Here is a 19,415-nt window from a genome sequence, read left to right as displayed (position 1 = left end):
CACATTTTTCTGAAACTCGAACTCTCTAATTACTGCCTTCATGACGCCCAATACTACAATAATCAGAGAAGGCAAGCAATGGAAAAGAATACGGAATACTGTAATAGAAAGACCAATTCCACTCGTGTTTTAAGGACAAGCCCAAATATAATTAGTTGTCCTGGCATAAAACACCCTCCATATTTGAGGGAAAGGGAACATCTTATTCAAGGCATGTTGCTATTATTTGATTTCATTTCATTTTGAATAACTCCACAATGAAGTCCGTAACTCAGGTAAAAATTATCAAGGCCATTTTTTGTTTCAACGTGTGATTAGCCCTTAAAAATTGGTGCTTAACAAAAGTAGAGGGATCAGAAGTGGAGAAAGTGAGCATTTTGAAGTCCCTGGGTGTCAGTATTTCTGAAGATTTCACCTGGTCCCAACATTTCGATGTAGCTATAAAGAAGGTAAGACAAAGGTTATATTCCATTAGGAGTTTGAGGAGATTTGGTTTGTCACCTAAAACTCTCAAAAACTCCTAATGTACTGTGGAGGGCAGTTTTGACAGGCTGCATCACCATCTGGTATGGGGAGATTGCTAGTACACAGGATCATAAGAAGCTACAGTAAACTGTAAAACTAGTCAGCTACATTATGGGTACTAGCCTCCATGGTATCTAAGACATCGGTGCCTCAGGAAGACAGTGTCCATCATTAAGGACCCCCACCATCCAGGAAGTGTCCTCTTTTCATTCTTGCTATGAGGAAGGAGGTACAGAAGCTGAAAGGCACACACTCAGCTATTCGGGAATAGCTTCTCCCTCTCTGCCATCCAATTTCTAAATGGATATTGGATCCATGAATGCTACCTCACTTTATTTTTCTGTTTTTCCACTAATTTTAACTATTTAATATACATATATGCTTACTGTAATTGATTTTTTTTCTATATTATAATATATTACATTGTACTGCTGCCACTCAGTTAACTGGCACCATTAAACGTGATTCTGATTCTTACTATGGAGTGGACCCAGGACTGTCTGGTTCCAAGGCAAGAGTGCTATTCGGCCAGTGTGTTTGGAGTATTGGTAATATCGACAAGTCACAGAGCTGAAGTGCTTCCAGAGGTTCTATGTCATGTGATAATTTTAACAACCTTGTAATCAGTTAACTAAATTGAAAAAGCTGAGCTGCAACCTTTCAATTAATGAATAGAGCTTAACTAAAGGGCGTTATGTGTCAGGACGAATGTAGCTTTATCTTGACTTGTCATTAAAGATTGTATTGGAATTGATGATTCCACATTTTGTGTTATCTTCCATTTCCCTTCCTTCCTCAGTCATTAAAGTATTGTGTTTTATTGTCTGCCATGAATTTACAATAGCAGTTTGGAAACTGATGTTAAGCAGGTTTATACTGTGTACTCTGGACTAGCCAGCATTGCTTTCAGTGAACTGCTGGAGGCTGGCTACAAAATACTGGCCATTTAGAAAGAAAAATTCCATAGAGCCGGGTGAAACAGGGGTGTCTGCTTGTACTTGAAAATATACTCTGGTCAGGGTTGATCTAGACTCGCACTCTACATTTTTCCCTCCTTTTTGCCTGTCTGTCCCCACCCTTGCTCCCATCCCACTCATCTGTTCCCCAATGCACACGCACACGCTCATACACTCGGGCCACTTTATAAGGTACACCTGTACACCTACTCATTAATGCAGATATCTAATCAGCCAATCATTTGACAGCAACTCAATGCATAAAAGCATGCAGACATGATCAGGAGGTTCACTTGTTGTTCAGGCCAAACATCGAAATAGGGAAGAAATATGATCTAAGTGACTTTGACCAGGGAATGATTGTTGGTGCCAGATGGGGTGGTTTGACTATCTGGGAAACTGCTGATCTCCTGAGGTGTTCACACATAACAGTCTCTGGAGTTTAGAGGGAATGGTGTGACAAACAAAGATTAACCAGTGAGCGACGGTTCTGTCGGTGCAAATGCCTCGTTGATGAGAGAGGCCAGAGGATAATGGCTATACTGGTTCAAGCTGTCAACAAGGCAACAGTAACTCAAATAACCACGGATTACAACAGTGACATGCAGAAGAGCATTCTGAATGCACATGAGGTCAAATCTTTGAAGTGGGTGTGCTACGGCAGCAGAAGACTGTGAACATATACTCAGTGGCCACTTAATAAAGTGGCTGTTGTGTATTTAATATTTCAATAATACTTGAATAACACTGTAGATATATTGTTTGATTAAGCATTCTTTGTTGTTTACATAATTCATTACAGGTTATATGTAAAAGTACATGCATGGTGTATCTTATCATGCCACTATGTTCATACATACGTGCTTGCTTAAAGTAAACATGAAACTAAGACCCATTCTTCTGGCTCCCATCTTTTTCTTGTAACTAAAACCTAAACTAATTGCAATACATAACAGTGGCCACTAAGTGTATAAATCATTCTCTCTTCATAAGACTTAACAAGTTAACACAGAATTTATCCGTAATTCACAAGACCTTAACGATTGAGTTGCAACCAACAGCAGACTTGGCTCTGTTCTCCAGATTTATGGTAATGAAGCCTAAGGTTGGATTTCTAGGGAGTATTGAGCTTTGGGTTTAGTTTGCCAGGCTCGCAATCAAAGCCTCCTATCGTTTTCTGCAATGAGTTTTCTCAGTTTGGTGGCACAGTAAGGTAGCAGTTGGCATAATGTTTTATCGCACCAGTGATTGGAAGATCGGAATTCAATTCTTGCTGCAGTCTGAAAGCTCTGCGTGTAGCTGCGTAGGTTTTCTCCACGTGCTTCTGTTTCCTCCCACATTTCAAAAAGGCATACAGCTTAGAGTTATTAAGTTGTAAGACTGCTATGTTGGCGCCGTAAGCATGGCAACACTTGTGGGCTGCCTCCAGCACGTCCTCAGGATGTGTTGGTGGTTGTTGTACATCTCCCAAATAGAGTTAATATATTTCAAGCAATTTAGATAAAGATTATATTCTGCAGGCCCATTGATAGTGTTTGAAACTGGTATCACACACAATTTATCTATTATTCCAAATACATAGACCTTAGTCGCCGTAGTAGAAAAGATTTTGATTTCAAGACATGCATCACAGCCCTGAGCACAAATCTGAGCCATGTCTCCTGGATGTGCTGAACTGAGGTAGCTGCAGACTTCCAAAAGAGACATTAGACTGATGATCCCTCTTTTTTCATCCAACCTTTTTCATTCAAAAATACATGGCATTGTTTTTTGACAAAATGGATAGGAGTGACCTGAATGATTTAGTCATGTTTATCTCTAAATCAAGATTTCTAAATCAATTTATTTGCTCATTACTGTATGTGAGAACTTCCTCTGTACAAATTGGCAGCAAAGCTTCCTTCAAGAAGTACTTTAATTGGCCTCAAAGTGATTTAGTATATATTAAAGGCACTGTGTGATCGCAGGTCTGTGCTTTGTTTATAGTGGCAGTCCATTATTTTTCCTTGTTAGGAGACTGACCCATAGTTGAGGTTCTGTAGCAAAGGTAAATGGCAAATGCAAATTAATCAGTACAATCTTTCCATTAGTTGCTCATTATATGAGCTAGCTTTAAATATTCTGGATACGATCTATATCATGAAGGACTTTTTTAAACTTCACTGGGGCAAGTGTAAGAAAAAAATTAAAATTGATACATTAAAATCGCATGTTTTTTTTAATATGGAACTGTGCCACATGACCCATTTTACTTCTCTTAACATCCTTTATCTATAATATATAATTTTGTTTTCTTGTCTTAATCAAGGAAGTTTTTTTTGTGCAGAGGATGAACTTTTCATCAGCTGACCACAAATCCTAATCCTGTCAACTTTGTACGGTAAAGAATTCCCCTTGCAAGAAAGTTGAAATACTGACAAGTGAACATTTGCGATCCATGTCTTCTTATGGGAGGCCCATTTTTAAGCCTTTAGTTCAGTAGCCAGAGGCAAGGTTGAAATGCAGAACATTGCAGGTGAGAAACATCAGTTAATTATCATGAAAATATTTAACAGCTTAGACTGTGAAGAAGTGACCAGATGAATATGTTGGATTTAATGAAATATGATACATTGAAGTGAATTGATATTAGAAAGAAATGTTAGCAGGTGTTATTCTAAAACAACTTAATTGCTGAAAATAAAAAGTAATTTAGCACATTCATAGACAATTTAACACTGTCGTGGGTTATATTACAAACTTCCTGTACCAGTTCTCTGCTCTCTCTATTTATTAAAACTTTTCATGCAGTAAAAACATTTTACTTGTTAATGAGGGAAAATGGAAGAATTAATGACATAGAGTTGGATCTTCCAAGATGTCTCCTGTAACCATGCAAAACCATCTCCTTTTTCCTGTATGTAGTTTAATTTCTGTGTTAAGGTTCAGTAAGCAAATGCAAATAGATTTAATGATTTGCATCAGTAGATCATTTCTCAGTATAATATCCTTTGCTATTTTGGTCAAGGACTTTTTCTTTAGTAAGCTTCACCTATTTCCTAGAGCAAAAGTTATTAATATTGGTAACATTAAGATATGTTCAAATGAGGAGAGAGATGAATTTATCATGTAGTTACAGTCAGATTGGTCCATCATCTTTCCAGTCAGGTTAATTGCAGCAAAAGATATGTATAGTACATTTTATGTGCAGGAAATCACAAGGAGTTATGAAAAATAATGACATTTAATGAAATGTTTTAAAGAGCCCATTTAATTTAAAATTTTCAGAATATAAAATTATGTAACTTCTTTTTTCTGTGGGATAGCAACACTCCAGTAAAGCTACTCCAGGTTTTTTTTTGTGCAAGTCTTGGCTATTATTAAATAATGAAGTGTGCACTAAAGAAAGTATTTCAGGAAAATATCTTGTAATAGTAAAATAAAGTAAGACATATATAAATTGTTAATAAAATGCTATTCCGACAAGATATTTTTGGAGAATTTGGTTCCTTCATAGTTTTCATTCATCAATATCATTTTTTTCTGAGCTTCTATCATATCCTTGCATATTCCATATTTTATACTTCTTTTGTGTTTTAAATGAAAAACAGATTGGGAGAGGACACCAGTTCTGTTGCATGAGATGATCTCGTACAAAAGACAAAGAAGTTTACAACTTTCAAGCCATTTTCATTCTCTATCCTACTTCCACTCTGACTGTGGCTTCCTACACTGTTACAATGGGGCACCGTGTAAGCCTGAGGAAGTAAATATAATGCCATTATAAAGCAATGCATTATTATTCTTAAGTAAGGACATTGCACCCTTTTCAATTCTATCGAGTTCTCCATCTTTAGGTAATATAGTCTGTCATTCTGTGTGCATCAGAACTGGCCATTTTACCAGTTAACCGTCAGTTTTTTCTCACATCATTGGCATACACTAGGTTGCTGGGCACATCCGCCATTCCTGCCACATGACACAGATACAGAAATACCATCTATTTCTAACTCCCTTTTAAATTATTTCGTCATAAACAATTGGGGATACTCTCTTTGTTCCATCTATTATTCTCCTACATACTCTCCAGCTAAAAAACTAATTTGTTTTCCCTCTTTCTCAATTCCAACAAGGGGTTCTTGACCTGCAATGTTAACTCTGTTTCTCTTCCCACAGTTTTTGCCTGATCCGATGAGTATTTCCAACGTTTTCTGTTTTTATTTCAGTTTTCCAGCATCTGCTTTGTTGTTTGGATTCTCGGAAATCTGCCTCTCGTTCTGTGATTTACAAGTTTGAAGTTAATTTCTCTATAGTCACCAAGCACATCTTTCCCCACTTTCTGCTTTCCGTAGGAATTGCTCCCTATGTGACTCCCTTGTCCATTTGTCCCTCCCCACTGATCTCCCTCCTGGCACTTACCCTTGCAAGTGGAACAAGTGCTACACCTGCCCCTACAGCTCCTCCCTCACTACCATTCAGGGCCCCAAACAGTCCTTCCAGGTGAGGTGACACTTCACCTGTGGGTCTGTTGGAGTCATCCATTGTATCTGGTGCTCCCAGTGTGGCTTCTTGTATATTGGTGAGAGCTAATGTAGATTGGTAGACTGCTTTAATTCCACTTCCCATTTCCATTCCAACATGTCCACCCACGGCCTCCTCTACTGTTGTGATGAAGTCACACTCAGGCTGGAGGAGCAACATCTTATGTTCCGTCTGGATAGCTCAACCTAAGGGCATGAACATTGATTTCTCAAATTTCTGGTAATGGCTCCTTCTTCTTCTCCGTTCCGCATCCCCTTTTCCCTCCATCACCTGATCTCCGTACCTGCTCATCGCCTCCCTGTATTGCTTCTCCCCCTTTTTTCTTTCTTCCAAGGCCTTCTCTCCTCTCCTATTAGATTCCCTTTTTCCAGCCCTGTATGTATCTCCTCCACCAATCAATTTCCCAGCTCTTTATTGCACCCTTCCCCCCAGTTTCACCTATCACTTTGTGCTTTTCCCCCCCTCCCCCCACCTTCCAGCTGTGACTCCTCTTCTTTTTTATCCAATCCTACTGAGGGGTCTCGGCCTGAAACATCGACTGTACTCTTTTCCGTAGATGCTGCCTGGCCTGCTGAGTTCCTCCAGCATTTTGTGTGTGTTGCTATTCTACAAACCTGGCAAATATATGCTTTATATATCAAATGTCTTTAAAGGGGGAATAGGTCGCAAACAAAATTGCATAAACCACTCACAAATATTTATTACAGGTATTAGATTCAAAGTATTGTACTAAAAATCCTGTCCAGAAAATGCCATCTACAACCTCAATCCATTTTGTTGTACCTGCTGTGTTATGTGCAGAAAATGGGTAATGACAAAGGAAGTGCCTCATTGGAAATTACAAATGCAGTTTAGTGTATTTTTATGAATTATACAAAATTATGTACAAAAATTGCACAAATTTATATCTAATCTTGTAACCCCTACTGTGATAGATGGTATTGCATAATAACTGGAATGTTTTCTCTAATTGAGAGTAATATTGCAATGCTCTATAATTGAACTATATTTAATTCAGGATATTGCACATTGTTTCTTTGATGAAATAATCTGTTGTTTTAGTTTTTAAAATAAGACTATTAAAACAAAGTGTTTTGGTTAAGAGTGGAGCTTTTGCTCTTTGTGGAAGCTTGAACAAATGGAAGATTTACAGTGTCGAGGATTAACCACCATTCCCATAAGTATTAATTTTAACTCTACTAATAAGAAACTGTGCAGAAGTGGAATTATGAGTTCACTAGTATCCTATAAAAGGTCAGTTGTTAAAAAGGCAATGTCTGACATTCTGAGAAAAAGGTGCTTTCATTAATCATCCTGAAATTGTCAACATAGAGTTCCTTGACCAATGAATGCACGCGAACTACAAGCAATTGTTTAAAACTATACTGCATTTAATATGATTATTTTGACCAGATTAAAATGGTCAATTACTGATCAGCACTTTAAAATATTTGGCGTATTTAGGGGAAAACAATGGTCCATTTTTCTTGCCTTAGCTACGTAAATATTTAAAATTGTCATTCACCTTTACGTACCTCTTAAATGCAATTTCATCAGCTTTTAGATTTAATTTTTCAACTTTGTGTAGTTTCGCTATAAAATAGTTATATGGGGTAAATTACTCTGTCCGTAGACAAATTAAATCGACCAGATGTTTCAAATAAATGTATTGAAATAAGGAAATGCATTAATACCCGGATATTATATGATATTACACAACTTCCAATAGTTAGCATGTTGATGAATTTTCTGCTTTATGTATTTTTATCATAAGCTTTTCTATTAATAAAAATACAACCATTTATTACCCTAATGATTTCTTATATAAAATAACTGACTTGCTTCATCAGCTACTTTCGTCATGAAAATGTGCACTATGAAAAGTTGCTAATTATGCTTGGGACACCATGTTATCTAAAGAATGTACTTTAAATTAAAAGAATTGTATAAAAGTTAAATTCTATCATTAACGGATTGTCTTTAATTACTGTTTTCACAAGCAAAGGCAGTTCAAAAAGCTGAATTCAAAAATTAAGACAATAAGCTTAGTTGTGCATTTCTAAGGTTACAGAATCATATCAAATTCTGAGATCTAATCCTTTCTGTATTTATTTCTTTGGTATCTCAAGAATTCTTGTGATCTTATAACTACTCTGACCATGAAAACATATAAATATTTATATAAATATATTAGCTACTTTATCATTACTGGCAAAGAAATTTCACTTTTATTCCATTCGAAGAACAAAATCCTTGTAATTTTATGACACAAAGAGAGGCCATTCAGCCTGTTGTTTCTATACTGGTTGTAAGAGAGCAGAGTTCTGCTGCATAATCCATGGCTCTTGGGGCACACATCCAAGCAACTATTAAATGTAACGTTGTATTTTGCTTCCATCGCTCAATATTTTAAAAGCCTGTATTACTGAAATAATATTTTAAATTCAATTAATGATTTGTAATGGAGATTATTAAAATAAACCTGTATCCTTGTATATTGAATGTTACTACTGCCAAATAACCTTTTGGTAGCGTCAACATACACAGTGGAAGCTGTCTGTTGCAAAATAGTAAAGAAAAAAACATATATTGAAAATATGTCAGTACCTGAACTCAGCTAGTACCAGATCCAAAGGTGTAAACTCTTTATTTGCTATGAAACCATGCTTGTGTAATGAAAATCTGAATGCTAATCTGAAAGACTGTCAGAAGATCCAGAATCCACCCCACAAACCAATGAAAGTTAGTATCTCCAGCCATAAAGCACAAGCTCTCTTCCCTGTACTGATTGATTTGATTATTTACATGTCTTAAAAGTGTTCTAGTTCAGCTGCTGGAAAACGTCAGTCATGAAAACATTCTCCATATAGAATAAGAGAAGACCTATAAAGGTTGAGAATCATAATGAGCTCAGAGGTGCAAGTAATTTATGAACACTCTAGTTTCATTTCTGATGAGGCCATGGGTATTTCTACTATTCAAAGACAGCAGGAGTAATCTGAAGTTTGGATTGCGTTATGTGAGAGGATGGGTTGACAAATATTTTTTTTTAATTTGGAGGAGGTGCAATGGGCAAGGTAGAGGCAAGTGTGGAAAGAATCAGTTTCAGAAAAATTGTGGTTATACTGACGGAGGGGTGCTGTAAGCATGACTCTATACCTGTATAATAAGTAGGTCTAATCCATTAGATCGCCATGGAAGATAAAGAGGCTCTCAAGGATATTGGCTGGAATTTTCTGTCATCAACTCTGTGGAGGAAGAGGAAGCTAGAAAGGAATCCTCTAAATTTTATTTCCCGAAGGTTTCACCTCTTCCTACCCCGCCAATATTATGGAGTAAAGACAGTGCAAGTACAATTTGTCATAATTCACCAGACTTGCTGGACCAAATCTTCTTTCTCTATTGTATGCATTATGATATTAGTGAAAGATTTATTTAAGCTAAGAACATTGTAAGGTAAAAATAACTAAGGATAACTACTTCACACCTAGAATTAGTGATTTGTAGGATGGACTGCCACCTAGTGCAGGCAGTTTAGATATAATCGAAATGTCCCAAAGGAAAATAAGACAGATTTTCAATTTGCTAGAAACGAGAGGGCAAGTGAGAAAATTAATGGCCAGAGTCAGCCTTGACCGTGTTTTTTAAGGTTCTTTTTCCTGTGGATTTATCTTGTTTTGCTAAATATGAGGTCAATTTCAGATCAGATTATTGCTTGGGGATTCAAAATGCAGCTCATTCTTTGGGAACAATATCTGTACCAGTGATGAGAGTATCTAAATTTCATGTATCATTTAAATTGGATTTCAACAAACTACTTTCTTGATTTCCCCAAAACATATTTTTGGCATCCTTTGACCATTATATTTCTGATACTGTTGGCAGTGCCTTCAACTTTTGTGCTGAACTGGCACCATTCCATTTGAGATGCTTCAGGTGACCAGGAAAGATGCCATCAGTGCTATTCAAAGGCTAAGGATTCTTGCAGTGTGCTGGCTCACATTCTTCCATCAACAAAAAACAACAGGGATGCTTTCATCCTTTCAAATCTAATTGAACTCTGTAGGTTTTTGCCATGTGCAAAATGACCGCCATAGTTTCTCGCTATCATTTCTCAATAAAGTTATTCAAGAGAACATTTCTGGAAAAAAGATGAGACAATATGTAAATATAAATCCTTCAATAAGCATTTTTCAAATTCTTCTGCTATAACATGATTAATATTGCCCCTTTTTACACTTTTTGTCTTCTTTGACGAACCAAGCTAATTCCATATCTTCAAGAAATATATTTTTTAAAAATGATTGAATAAGAAATATAGTAAAAATAAGTTAAAAGAACAACATTCACATTAACTACAGCCCTGTGTTGTACTGAGATTTTGTGCAAAGTCCTGTCTGGATAGTATTAATCAATCAATCTTGGGGCTGAATACAGTTGGTTAGTTAAGACAAATGGCTGCTTAACCAGGTTGGGCTCCCATGGAAAAACCTCGCAGGTGGGATTTGGGTAAGAAAATTTATTTAAAATGTGATACATATCATGTAATGTTATTACAGCTATCACTCTGTGATAAAAGTGATCTAAAGGGGCCACATTTAATTGGAATATTCATTTAATTGGGGCAGTTAATTAGACACACATTTTGGTCCTGTATAATCTAATGATAACATTATAGTACATTGTAAGAATTCCACATAGCGGTTGCCATTTTATGGAGTCATTTTAAATAAAAATTATCAAAAATAAAACATATTTCTTGTCATTTGAGACATTTCTTTCCGTTAACTGCATTATAATGACTAGGAATTAATTTGAATGTCCATCTCTTTTTATCATTTCAGCTGAATTATGCATTCTTTGTTGTATTATCCAAGCTAATTATTTAAATTATCAGTATTATTTGATACATTTACCAGCTACTTTAATTCCACATACAGAAACATCGATTTAGTATTGATAACTGATATTTTAAATTGCTTGTAATAATTTTTTTAGGATTGATTTGAAAGAACTGTTTATAAGGGGTAGTCGGATAATTGGGACTTTAACTCACCACAGAGGTGTCCACATTAACCTTCATAAGGTTGTGGTGTCCCTTTGGACCCCATTAGCTTTGATTTTTCTCCTAATGTGCAAGATTTGGATTTTTTTTTCAAAAAGTACATTCTGACCTCATTATAACGCCATTGGGAAACGAGCATTTTGTATATTATTCACAATGGCTTGCGCCTTGTAATATATTGTAACATACCATAAACTATAACCTGTAGGCTTCAGAAGCCATAGTACAATAATGTTTTGTTCGACAAAGAATACTGTACCGTGAAGAACAAAAAAAAAATCAGCAAGTGAAAGGAAATTGTTGTAAACCTGATTAGCTTGGTGTATTCTAGGAACCTTTTGGAGTTTTCATTTGAGCTCCTCAGAGGATTAAATGCCTTTTAATTTACATAATATATAGAGAGATATAAATGTATTTTAATATACTCCTTTGCTTATGTTTTAAATAAATATATTAGAAAAAGAATAAAATTTTAAGCACATTTCTCATGCACAAATATTTTAAGTTGACTGAGATAAGTGATATTTACATCAAGGTTTCATAATCTTAAAAAGCTGGTTAATCATCTGAAATAGGTGAATATGGTGAGGATAATTTTTTTTTTAAGTATTAAATAAGACAGGAAGGACCAAATCTTAAATACCAGAAAGGAGAAAAAAGTATGGATAGATTTTAGTGGTCTGCAAGTTTCAGCTTTAATACTGTGGCAAGGTATGTAATTCTATGTTCAGAAGCTGCATTTATCAAAAATGATGATGATATACATATCGCTTCCATATCACAGAATGTTCTTGGTCAAAATTGGCTGGAGGCAAGTGATATCTTCGAGTAAACAGTATATGAAGACCATATCTTAAAATGATAGATCACCTAATTTTGTTCTGACAGAGGTTTTTGCCGCAACAAACATCTGTCATTGAAACACCAATTCAGAGATGTGGAAGCCAAATTGTGGAGGATGTTTTTGTATTTGTCAATCCTACTCAGAAGGTTGCTGGTGTCACTTACAGAGGGGTTACAAAGGTAGTACGAAGTATCATGTGATTCTTTTAAGGAAAATGTTACCGAAAGACTTCAGTAAGTGCAGTATAATATACAGGAAAATATTTAGACTTACACAATAAAATACGTTTTCAGCACAGACTAGTTCAATAAAAATAAATGCATGTCTTCTGGGAGCATACAAAATAACACTAATATAATTCTGTGGTGTTAACTATCCATAAAATATTTGCAGAAACAAAATATATGTAAACACTTTTAACTGATTATTTCTCTAATCAATTATTACAAAATGCATAGTAACAGCCAACAATTGTGCCAATCTCTGCTAAGAACTTCAGGAGGTGAATGGCCCTCTTTAGGAGGGGTAGGAAGAGAAATTCTTAAATTACAAGGGCATTGAATCAAAAAAGTGACCAAAGGACCTATCATCAATACAATTTGTAAATTCCTGTTTTTTTTTATCACGGTTATTTTGGAACACTGGACTAATTGCACCGTGGTCCAATATTGATTTGATATACTTGGCTAGGTTAGCATCCTACAAAGTTAACTGTTCTACTTCTAATGCTAAGACTTTGAAGGGTTAAAAACATCTTTGAGTGATAGATCCTGTTATTAAAGTAAAGGAAATGTGCATGAATGACATATTCTTTACACACCTCAACTGTCAACATTTCTAATCAAATCATCTCACTCCTCTTGCTCTTAAGTGATACATGCAATATACCCTGTAATAAACACGCCCAAGTCTAATGAGAGCCCCTAAGGCAACTTCAAATGTATGAATTCATTACAATTGAACAACATAATCTGCAGGGCAAAGATGCCTGTGATCTAACCTCTTTACCTCACAAGGCTTCGGTTTCGAGTGAAAAATGTTGTACATTTGTTTACAATGTATTGCTGCCGTATGAAGTATTGTTCATTCCTGTAGTACATAAGATGGGAAGGCTTAATGGAAGAAAAATCAAAGAAGCAATCTTTCATTTTGTTCTTCTATGAAAAATTCAAAAGACTGAAATCTCACCCACAGAAATTTTGCAAGCATATTATTTTCCAATGTTCAGATCAATTTGTCTGTCAACCATGCTGAGAGGTGGAAGGGCCAGTGAAAGCAATTTAGCTTGTGAGGTCCTAAATAGAAATGTTTTAGAAGACCTTGTCATATGTTATGTTTTTTATATTACAGTCTGTTTTTTTTATTTGCTGCAGATATTATGGAACAAAATTGGTATCAATCATGTAAGTCAACTATAACCACTCCACAAATATTACTTTTGTGCATATGATTCAGGTGAAATTATTTGTAAATTAACCTTTTGCCTAAATGTAAGAGGCTCGAGACTAGAAATAATGCAAGCTGCTGGTAATGTTGATTTCTTCTGCTTAGAACACACCATGGTGCATTTTAATTTATAGTGCCCAGGTGAATTAAAGCATTTGTGTTTGGTGAGGTACCTTTTAGTGATTTTATAAATGCTTTTATTATTTCGTGCTTTTCTATTACCAATCAACGATATCTCATTACTCTCTCTGCTTTGCTAGATACGGCAAAATTCATATAGTTTAAAAAATGTGTTATAAATTATTTGGTGTATTAAAACCGGGATATTCTACATCCAGATGTTCTTTGCACATTTACAGATATGGACAAAAAAAAACACAAAACTAGGTATTATTTGGCAAGGTTACCAAGAGAAATAAAATGAGGATTACTCTCATGAGCCTATCCCAAGAAAATTGTCTGGCGAACCTCAAATTAAATTACATAGTTACTAATCTGGTGTTAGACACTGGAGCCATGCATTCGTTTGCAGCTACTTTAATGAATGGAAGCAAAATAAATGGTCTCATGAGAGCACAAGTGGAAAACACAACATGAAAAACTAAACTTGTGCTTTCCATTCATCTTAGGAAACATGCACTTCTCGCATTGATATCATCCATATTTTCTTCTAAAACATGATGGATTTTCTTCAACACACCAGTGCTTCGTGCCTCCTCTTATTATTCAACTCCAAAACAATAAAGTAGGGAAAGCAAAGACCCAGAGAAAAGGAGATTCCTACAAAGATATTGAAGGCAACATGAAGCAATATAGTAAACTTATTTTGGAGGAGATTTTTTTAAAAAATGAGATACAGTCTTTCATATCAACAGGGCAGTACTGAGGTAGTAAGAAAGTGAGCATGGCATAAGAGGGACATAAGATATGGACGTGGATGTATGATTGGAACACATCACTCTGAACGCATAGGAAAATATCACAGAGAGTTGGAAAAAAGATTGTCGTTTAAAAACTGAATCTGTGTAGTGCTGAGAGCCAGAAGGGAATGGCTGACAATGGACTAGGCCTGAGTCATTGTTCAGGAGAGGATTTGGATTAGCTGGAAACTGTGAAAGACAGTGATAAGACTAGTGCAGAAAACATGAAAGAAATTAATCCACAAAGTGATAGATGAGAATTTTTTGGCAGGGTTGCACATGAAGGAGGTACATGGATATGCAGTTTTTCTTGGTGGATAAAGGTTACTGTGGCATACAGACTGAGACAGAAAGGTCAGTGTTGAACAGATCATCAAAGTTTATTACCAACGGGCTCAGTGCCAGTCAGTGACCAAGAAGCTTATTGAAGATTGTCATCGAGGCATATGCTGCCAGTGAGCGCCAACAGTGAGCTTCAAGAGAGTAAGACTGATGTTATCAGAAAAGCTGGTTGGATGGGAAAGCTGTTCCTCACTTGGACAGTATGTCACTGACTGGCTAGGTTGATGGAGTTAAAATTAAAGGCATAAAAGTGCTGGCAAGTTTTGAGCTGTGGGAAGTTTCATCTGATCCAGGACATAATCTCAGGCAGAAACTTGTAAAGCTGTGGTCCTTTAGTAACGTAGCACAGATAGTTTAGCCAACAGCAGTAAAATGTATGATGCAGCGGAAATATTTTTGACATAAATTTTTGGCAAATTCTTGACATAAGTGCTATCCCCATCAGAGATAGCACTTACTGTGGATAATGAATGTAAACAGATTAAAAATAGATTCATGGAAATTCCTAGAAGAAAGAAAGACTTGTGAAAGCTGCATGAGAGGTGTATCTGTGTGTAAGGCATCCCAGCTTCAAAATCCTTTCACAAACAAGATCCAAATTGTCTTGCATGGTAGAATAAATAATCTGTAATTAAGCAAATGCACATCTTTCCCCATATTCTGTCTGAGTAACCTCCAACCTGGAAGCATGACCATTGATTTCTCTTAACTTCCAGTAATTACTCACCCCCACCCCATCTCCTTTTTTCCCATTCCTCATTCTGGTTACCCTCTCGCCTTTTTTTTCATCTCACCAGCACATCATCTCCCTCTGGTTCATCACCTTCTTCCTTTTCTTCCATGGTCCACTGTCCTCTCCTGTTAGATTCCTCCTCCTTCTGCCCTCTACGTCTTCCATCTCTCCCTTGCCAGCTTCTTCCTCCAATCCCTCTCTTATCCACCCACTTCCCCCTCACCTGCTCTCACCTATCACCTGCCAGCTTGTACTTCCACTCCTCCCATGTTTTTATACTGGCTTCTGCCTCCTTCCTTACCGGTCCTGATGATGGCCCAAAACGTCAGCTGATTATACCGCTGCCTAGATGCTGCCCTACTTGCCAAGTTCCTGCAGCATTTTATGTGTTACTGAAGATTTCCAGCATTTGCTGAATCTCTGTGTATATAATATCTATCCTAAGTGTTTTCTCACTATTGTGGAGAATGCAGATCATGGAGGAAACATTGAGTCGGGGACTTTGACATTTTATTTTACTGTGCCTATGGACTGTTCTTCATCAAATTATGGTATTGCTTTGCACTGCTGTAACTATATGGTATAATTATGTGGTTTTGTCAGTGTTAGTCTTTGGTCTGTCTTGTTTTCTGTGATAGCACACCAGAGAAACATTGTATCATTTCTTAATGCATGTATGCATTTCTAAATGACAATAAAAGAGGACTGAGTGTTCTCATAATCTAAAAAAACATGTTGTTTGATGCGTTCGGCTGGTGGGAGGGGAAGAATTTTCGTTTGGTAAGTTGGTTTATTATTGTCACATGTACCAAAGTATAGTGAAAAACTTGTCTTGCATACTTTTCATACAGATTAATTCATTAAAAACAGCAGTGCCAAGTAAAAGAATAACAGAAAGCAGAAAAGAACTGTTTCAGAATGAAGTGTTGGAGTTGCAGAGAGAGTGTAGTGCAGTTAGACAGCAAGGTAGACCATTACTGAGGTATATTGTGAAGTCATTAAAACTAAGGAGTTGGAACTGCAGTAGATCCAGTTCAAACCAAATCACTAAATTCGCTGATGACACAGCAGTGGTTGGCTCAATCAAAAATGACAATGAAAGGCATACAGAGAGGAGGTAGAGCAGTTAGTGTAATGGTGTTATCACAATGTGCACAAGACCAAGGAAGCTGCAGGCTGACCACTCCTCAATGGCGCATACGTGGCTGCTCTGTGGAGAGAGTTAGTCGCACCAAGTTTCTGTGAGTGCACATAATGGATGATCTCACCTTGTCCCTCAACACCACCTTTTTGGTCAAGATAGCATGGCAACATTACCACTTCCTGAGGAGATTGGGGCTAGTGAAACTCTCCCTACATTTTAACCAATTTTTACAGGAGCACATTCGAAAGTGTCCTGAACAGCTTCATCGTTATTTGTGATGGGAATTGCGAGGCATCTGACTGCAAGTACCTACAAAGGATTATGAGGACTGCTGGGAGGATCATCAGAGTCTCTCTTCCACCCATTAATGATATTTATCAGAAGCACTACTTATGCAGGGCCTTCAGCATTGTCAATGATCACTCCCAATTGTCCTTCAATCTCTTTGACCCCATATTACCATCAGGCAGGAAGTAATGTAGCATTTCGGCAAGGACTGTTAGGATGGGAAACAGCTTCTTCCCCCATACTATAAAGCTATCGAACTCCCTGCCATCATCCAGGTCTAATCACGTGTGAAGCATCGGTGGCATTATATTGTTTACTTTTTAACTTGTATCGTAAATGCACCTTATTATTTGTTACTTGCTTCTGTTAACATTACTTTATGAGTTATATATGTTCCGTTGTCCACTTTGGCCTGGCAGTATATACAAGTGTATGGCTGAAAGACAATAAATTGAACTTGAACTAATATAGTGTAGTAACAGCAGGATAGAAGCTGTTCTTGGGCATCCTTTCAGGCTTTCTATTTTCTGCCTGATGGGAGGAGGGAGAAGAGAGAATGCCTGTGGTGGGTGGAGTCTTTCATTGTGTTGGCTGCTTTACTGAGGCAGTGAAAATCGTACAAAGACTATGTAAAGGGGAGGCTGATTTCCGCGACTTGCTGAGCTGTGTCCAACTCTGACTTTCCTTGCGATCACAGGCAGAGCAGTGTGTACCAAGCATGATGGATCTTGACTGGATGCTTTCCATGGTGCGCTGATGAAAATTGGTGAGGGTCAAAGGGGACATGAGGAAGTCGAGGTGAACTTGCGTTATTAAGTTGTGGGTATGCTACGTTGGCGGTGGAAGCATGGTGGCGCTTGTGGACTGCCCCTAGCACATCCCCGGACCAAGCTGGTCATTGATTGAAATCAGACATTTCACTTATGTTTTAATTTTTCTAAAGCTAATATTTACACGCTCTTTTCACAAATACCAATCCAGATCATATAGAATGAATATTACTGCCTTCTCTACTCCACCACAAACCACCTGTTGGTGTCTATCTTCTAAGTCTTGCGTGCTTGTCATAAACTTGAGATTGTATGCCTGTTGTCGTAGAAGCCTATACAGTATCATTGTAAGTATTCCTCGAGAAGCCTTCCTATCGTCTCTTATTTTTTTGACTTCCATTCATATGCATAATATCATTTAAGTTTGTATTTTAAATGTCTGATAAATAATGACAACAATTTTTACTGTATAAACAGGCCCTTTATTTGTAGCAATGTGGTGTCTGAAAAGAGGATGTTGTCCAAGTTGCATGCCATCTTGGACAATGTCTCCCATCCACTACATAATGTACTGGTTGGGCACAGGAGTACATTCAGCCAGAGACTCATTCCACTGAGATGCAACACTGAGCGTCATAGGAAGTCATTCCTGCCTGTGGCCATCAAACTTTACAACTCCTGCCTTGGAGGGTCAGACATTCTAAGCCAATAGGCTGGTCCTGGACTTATTTCCATCTGGCATAATTTACATATTATTATTTAATTATTTATGGTTTTATATTGCTATATTTATACTCTATTCTTGGTTGGTGCAACTGTAACGAAACTTAATTTCCCTCGGAAACAATAAAGTATGTATGTCTACCTATCTATCTATTTAAATTTGCCTAAAGAAATTCATGAATATCAGTTGGTGATCTCAGCAGCACTCTCACCTCTGAGTTTAAAGGCACTGGGTTCCAGAGGGAGTGCAAACACTGGGTACCGTACTGAGGGAGTGCTGCACCAGTGGAGGTCCCCTGTGTGGATGGGACATTAAATATAATAAATAGGGGTGATATTGGTTGTTTGAGTCTGCTCTGCCAATCAACAAGTTCATGGTTTATTTTATACCCCACCTCAAATCCCACACACTTTACCTCCTGACTTTTTTTTAATATCCAGAAATCTATCAATCTTAGTGTGGAATACAGGCAGTGACTGAGCCTCCTGGGTAGTGAATTCCACAGACTCACCACTCTCTGAAGCAATTTCTCTTTGTTTCAGTTCTAAATGAACTGTCATTTTCGGATTGTAGGCTCCTAGTTGTAGACTACATAGTCGGGAGAAACATCCTTCTTGTATCTGCCTTTTCAAGCCTGCTAAGAATTTTTGTATATTTCAGGAAGGTCACCTCTGATGAATAAAGACCTTGACTACTCTGTTTCTCCTCATATGACAGTCCACCTTGCAAGGAACCAGTCTGGTGAACCTTTGTTGTACTTATCAAGTGCAGGGTTTTCTGGTTAATGTTGACATATCGGCCCAGTGAATCAGTTGTCCCAATTAGCCAAAATTTCATGGAATAGTTAAAAGGTATAAAGAAAAGGCAAACAATTGCTTAACTGAGTAACAAATTATGTGTTTAAATGAAATACAGAACAAATTAGAACACTCCCTGTATTACCGGTGGTTGTCCGTTGTATCTGATGATGACAGGGAGCCTGTGTATGAGAGTTTTAGAGTGGAAAGGCCGTTGCACTGGGGTAGTTCCTCAGAAGTCTGATCCATTGGGATGAGTAGATGTCACAACTGGGGCCTACTCTTGTTGCAGTAGATGACCATGACTTCTTCTATACCTCGTCATGCCCTTTGCTCTCCA

At 37.1% G+C, this 19,415-nt stretch overlaps 1 protein-coding gene across 1 annotated transcript in view; it reads left to right on the top strand.

Moving 5' to 3' along the window:
- mgmt (O-6-methylguanine-DNA methyltransferase) overlaps positions 1-19,415 on the top strand; it is a 418,441-nt gene that overhangs the window by 112,165 nt on the left and 286,861 nt on the right. Inside the window, exon 4 of the mRNA XM_063071805.1 lies at positions 13,285-13,314. Within this exon, the coding sequence (XP_062927875.1) occupies positions 13,285-13,314 (30 nt within the window). The remainder of the gene's footprint in view (positions 1-13,284; positions 13,315-19,415) is intronic.

Source organism: Mobula hypostoma, chromosome 19, assembly GCF_963921235.1.
Source record: "Mobula hypostoma chromosome 19, sMobHyp1.1, whole genome shotgun sequence".
In the NCBI taxonomy this organism is placed as follows: domain Eukaryota; kingdom Metazoa; phylum Chordata; class Chondrichthyes; order Myliobatiformes; family Myliobatidae; genus Mobula; species Mobula hypostoma.
This window is presented reverse-complemented; position numbering and strand designations above follow the sequence as displayed.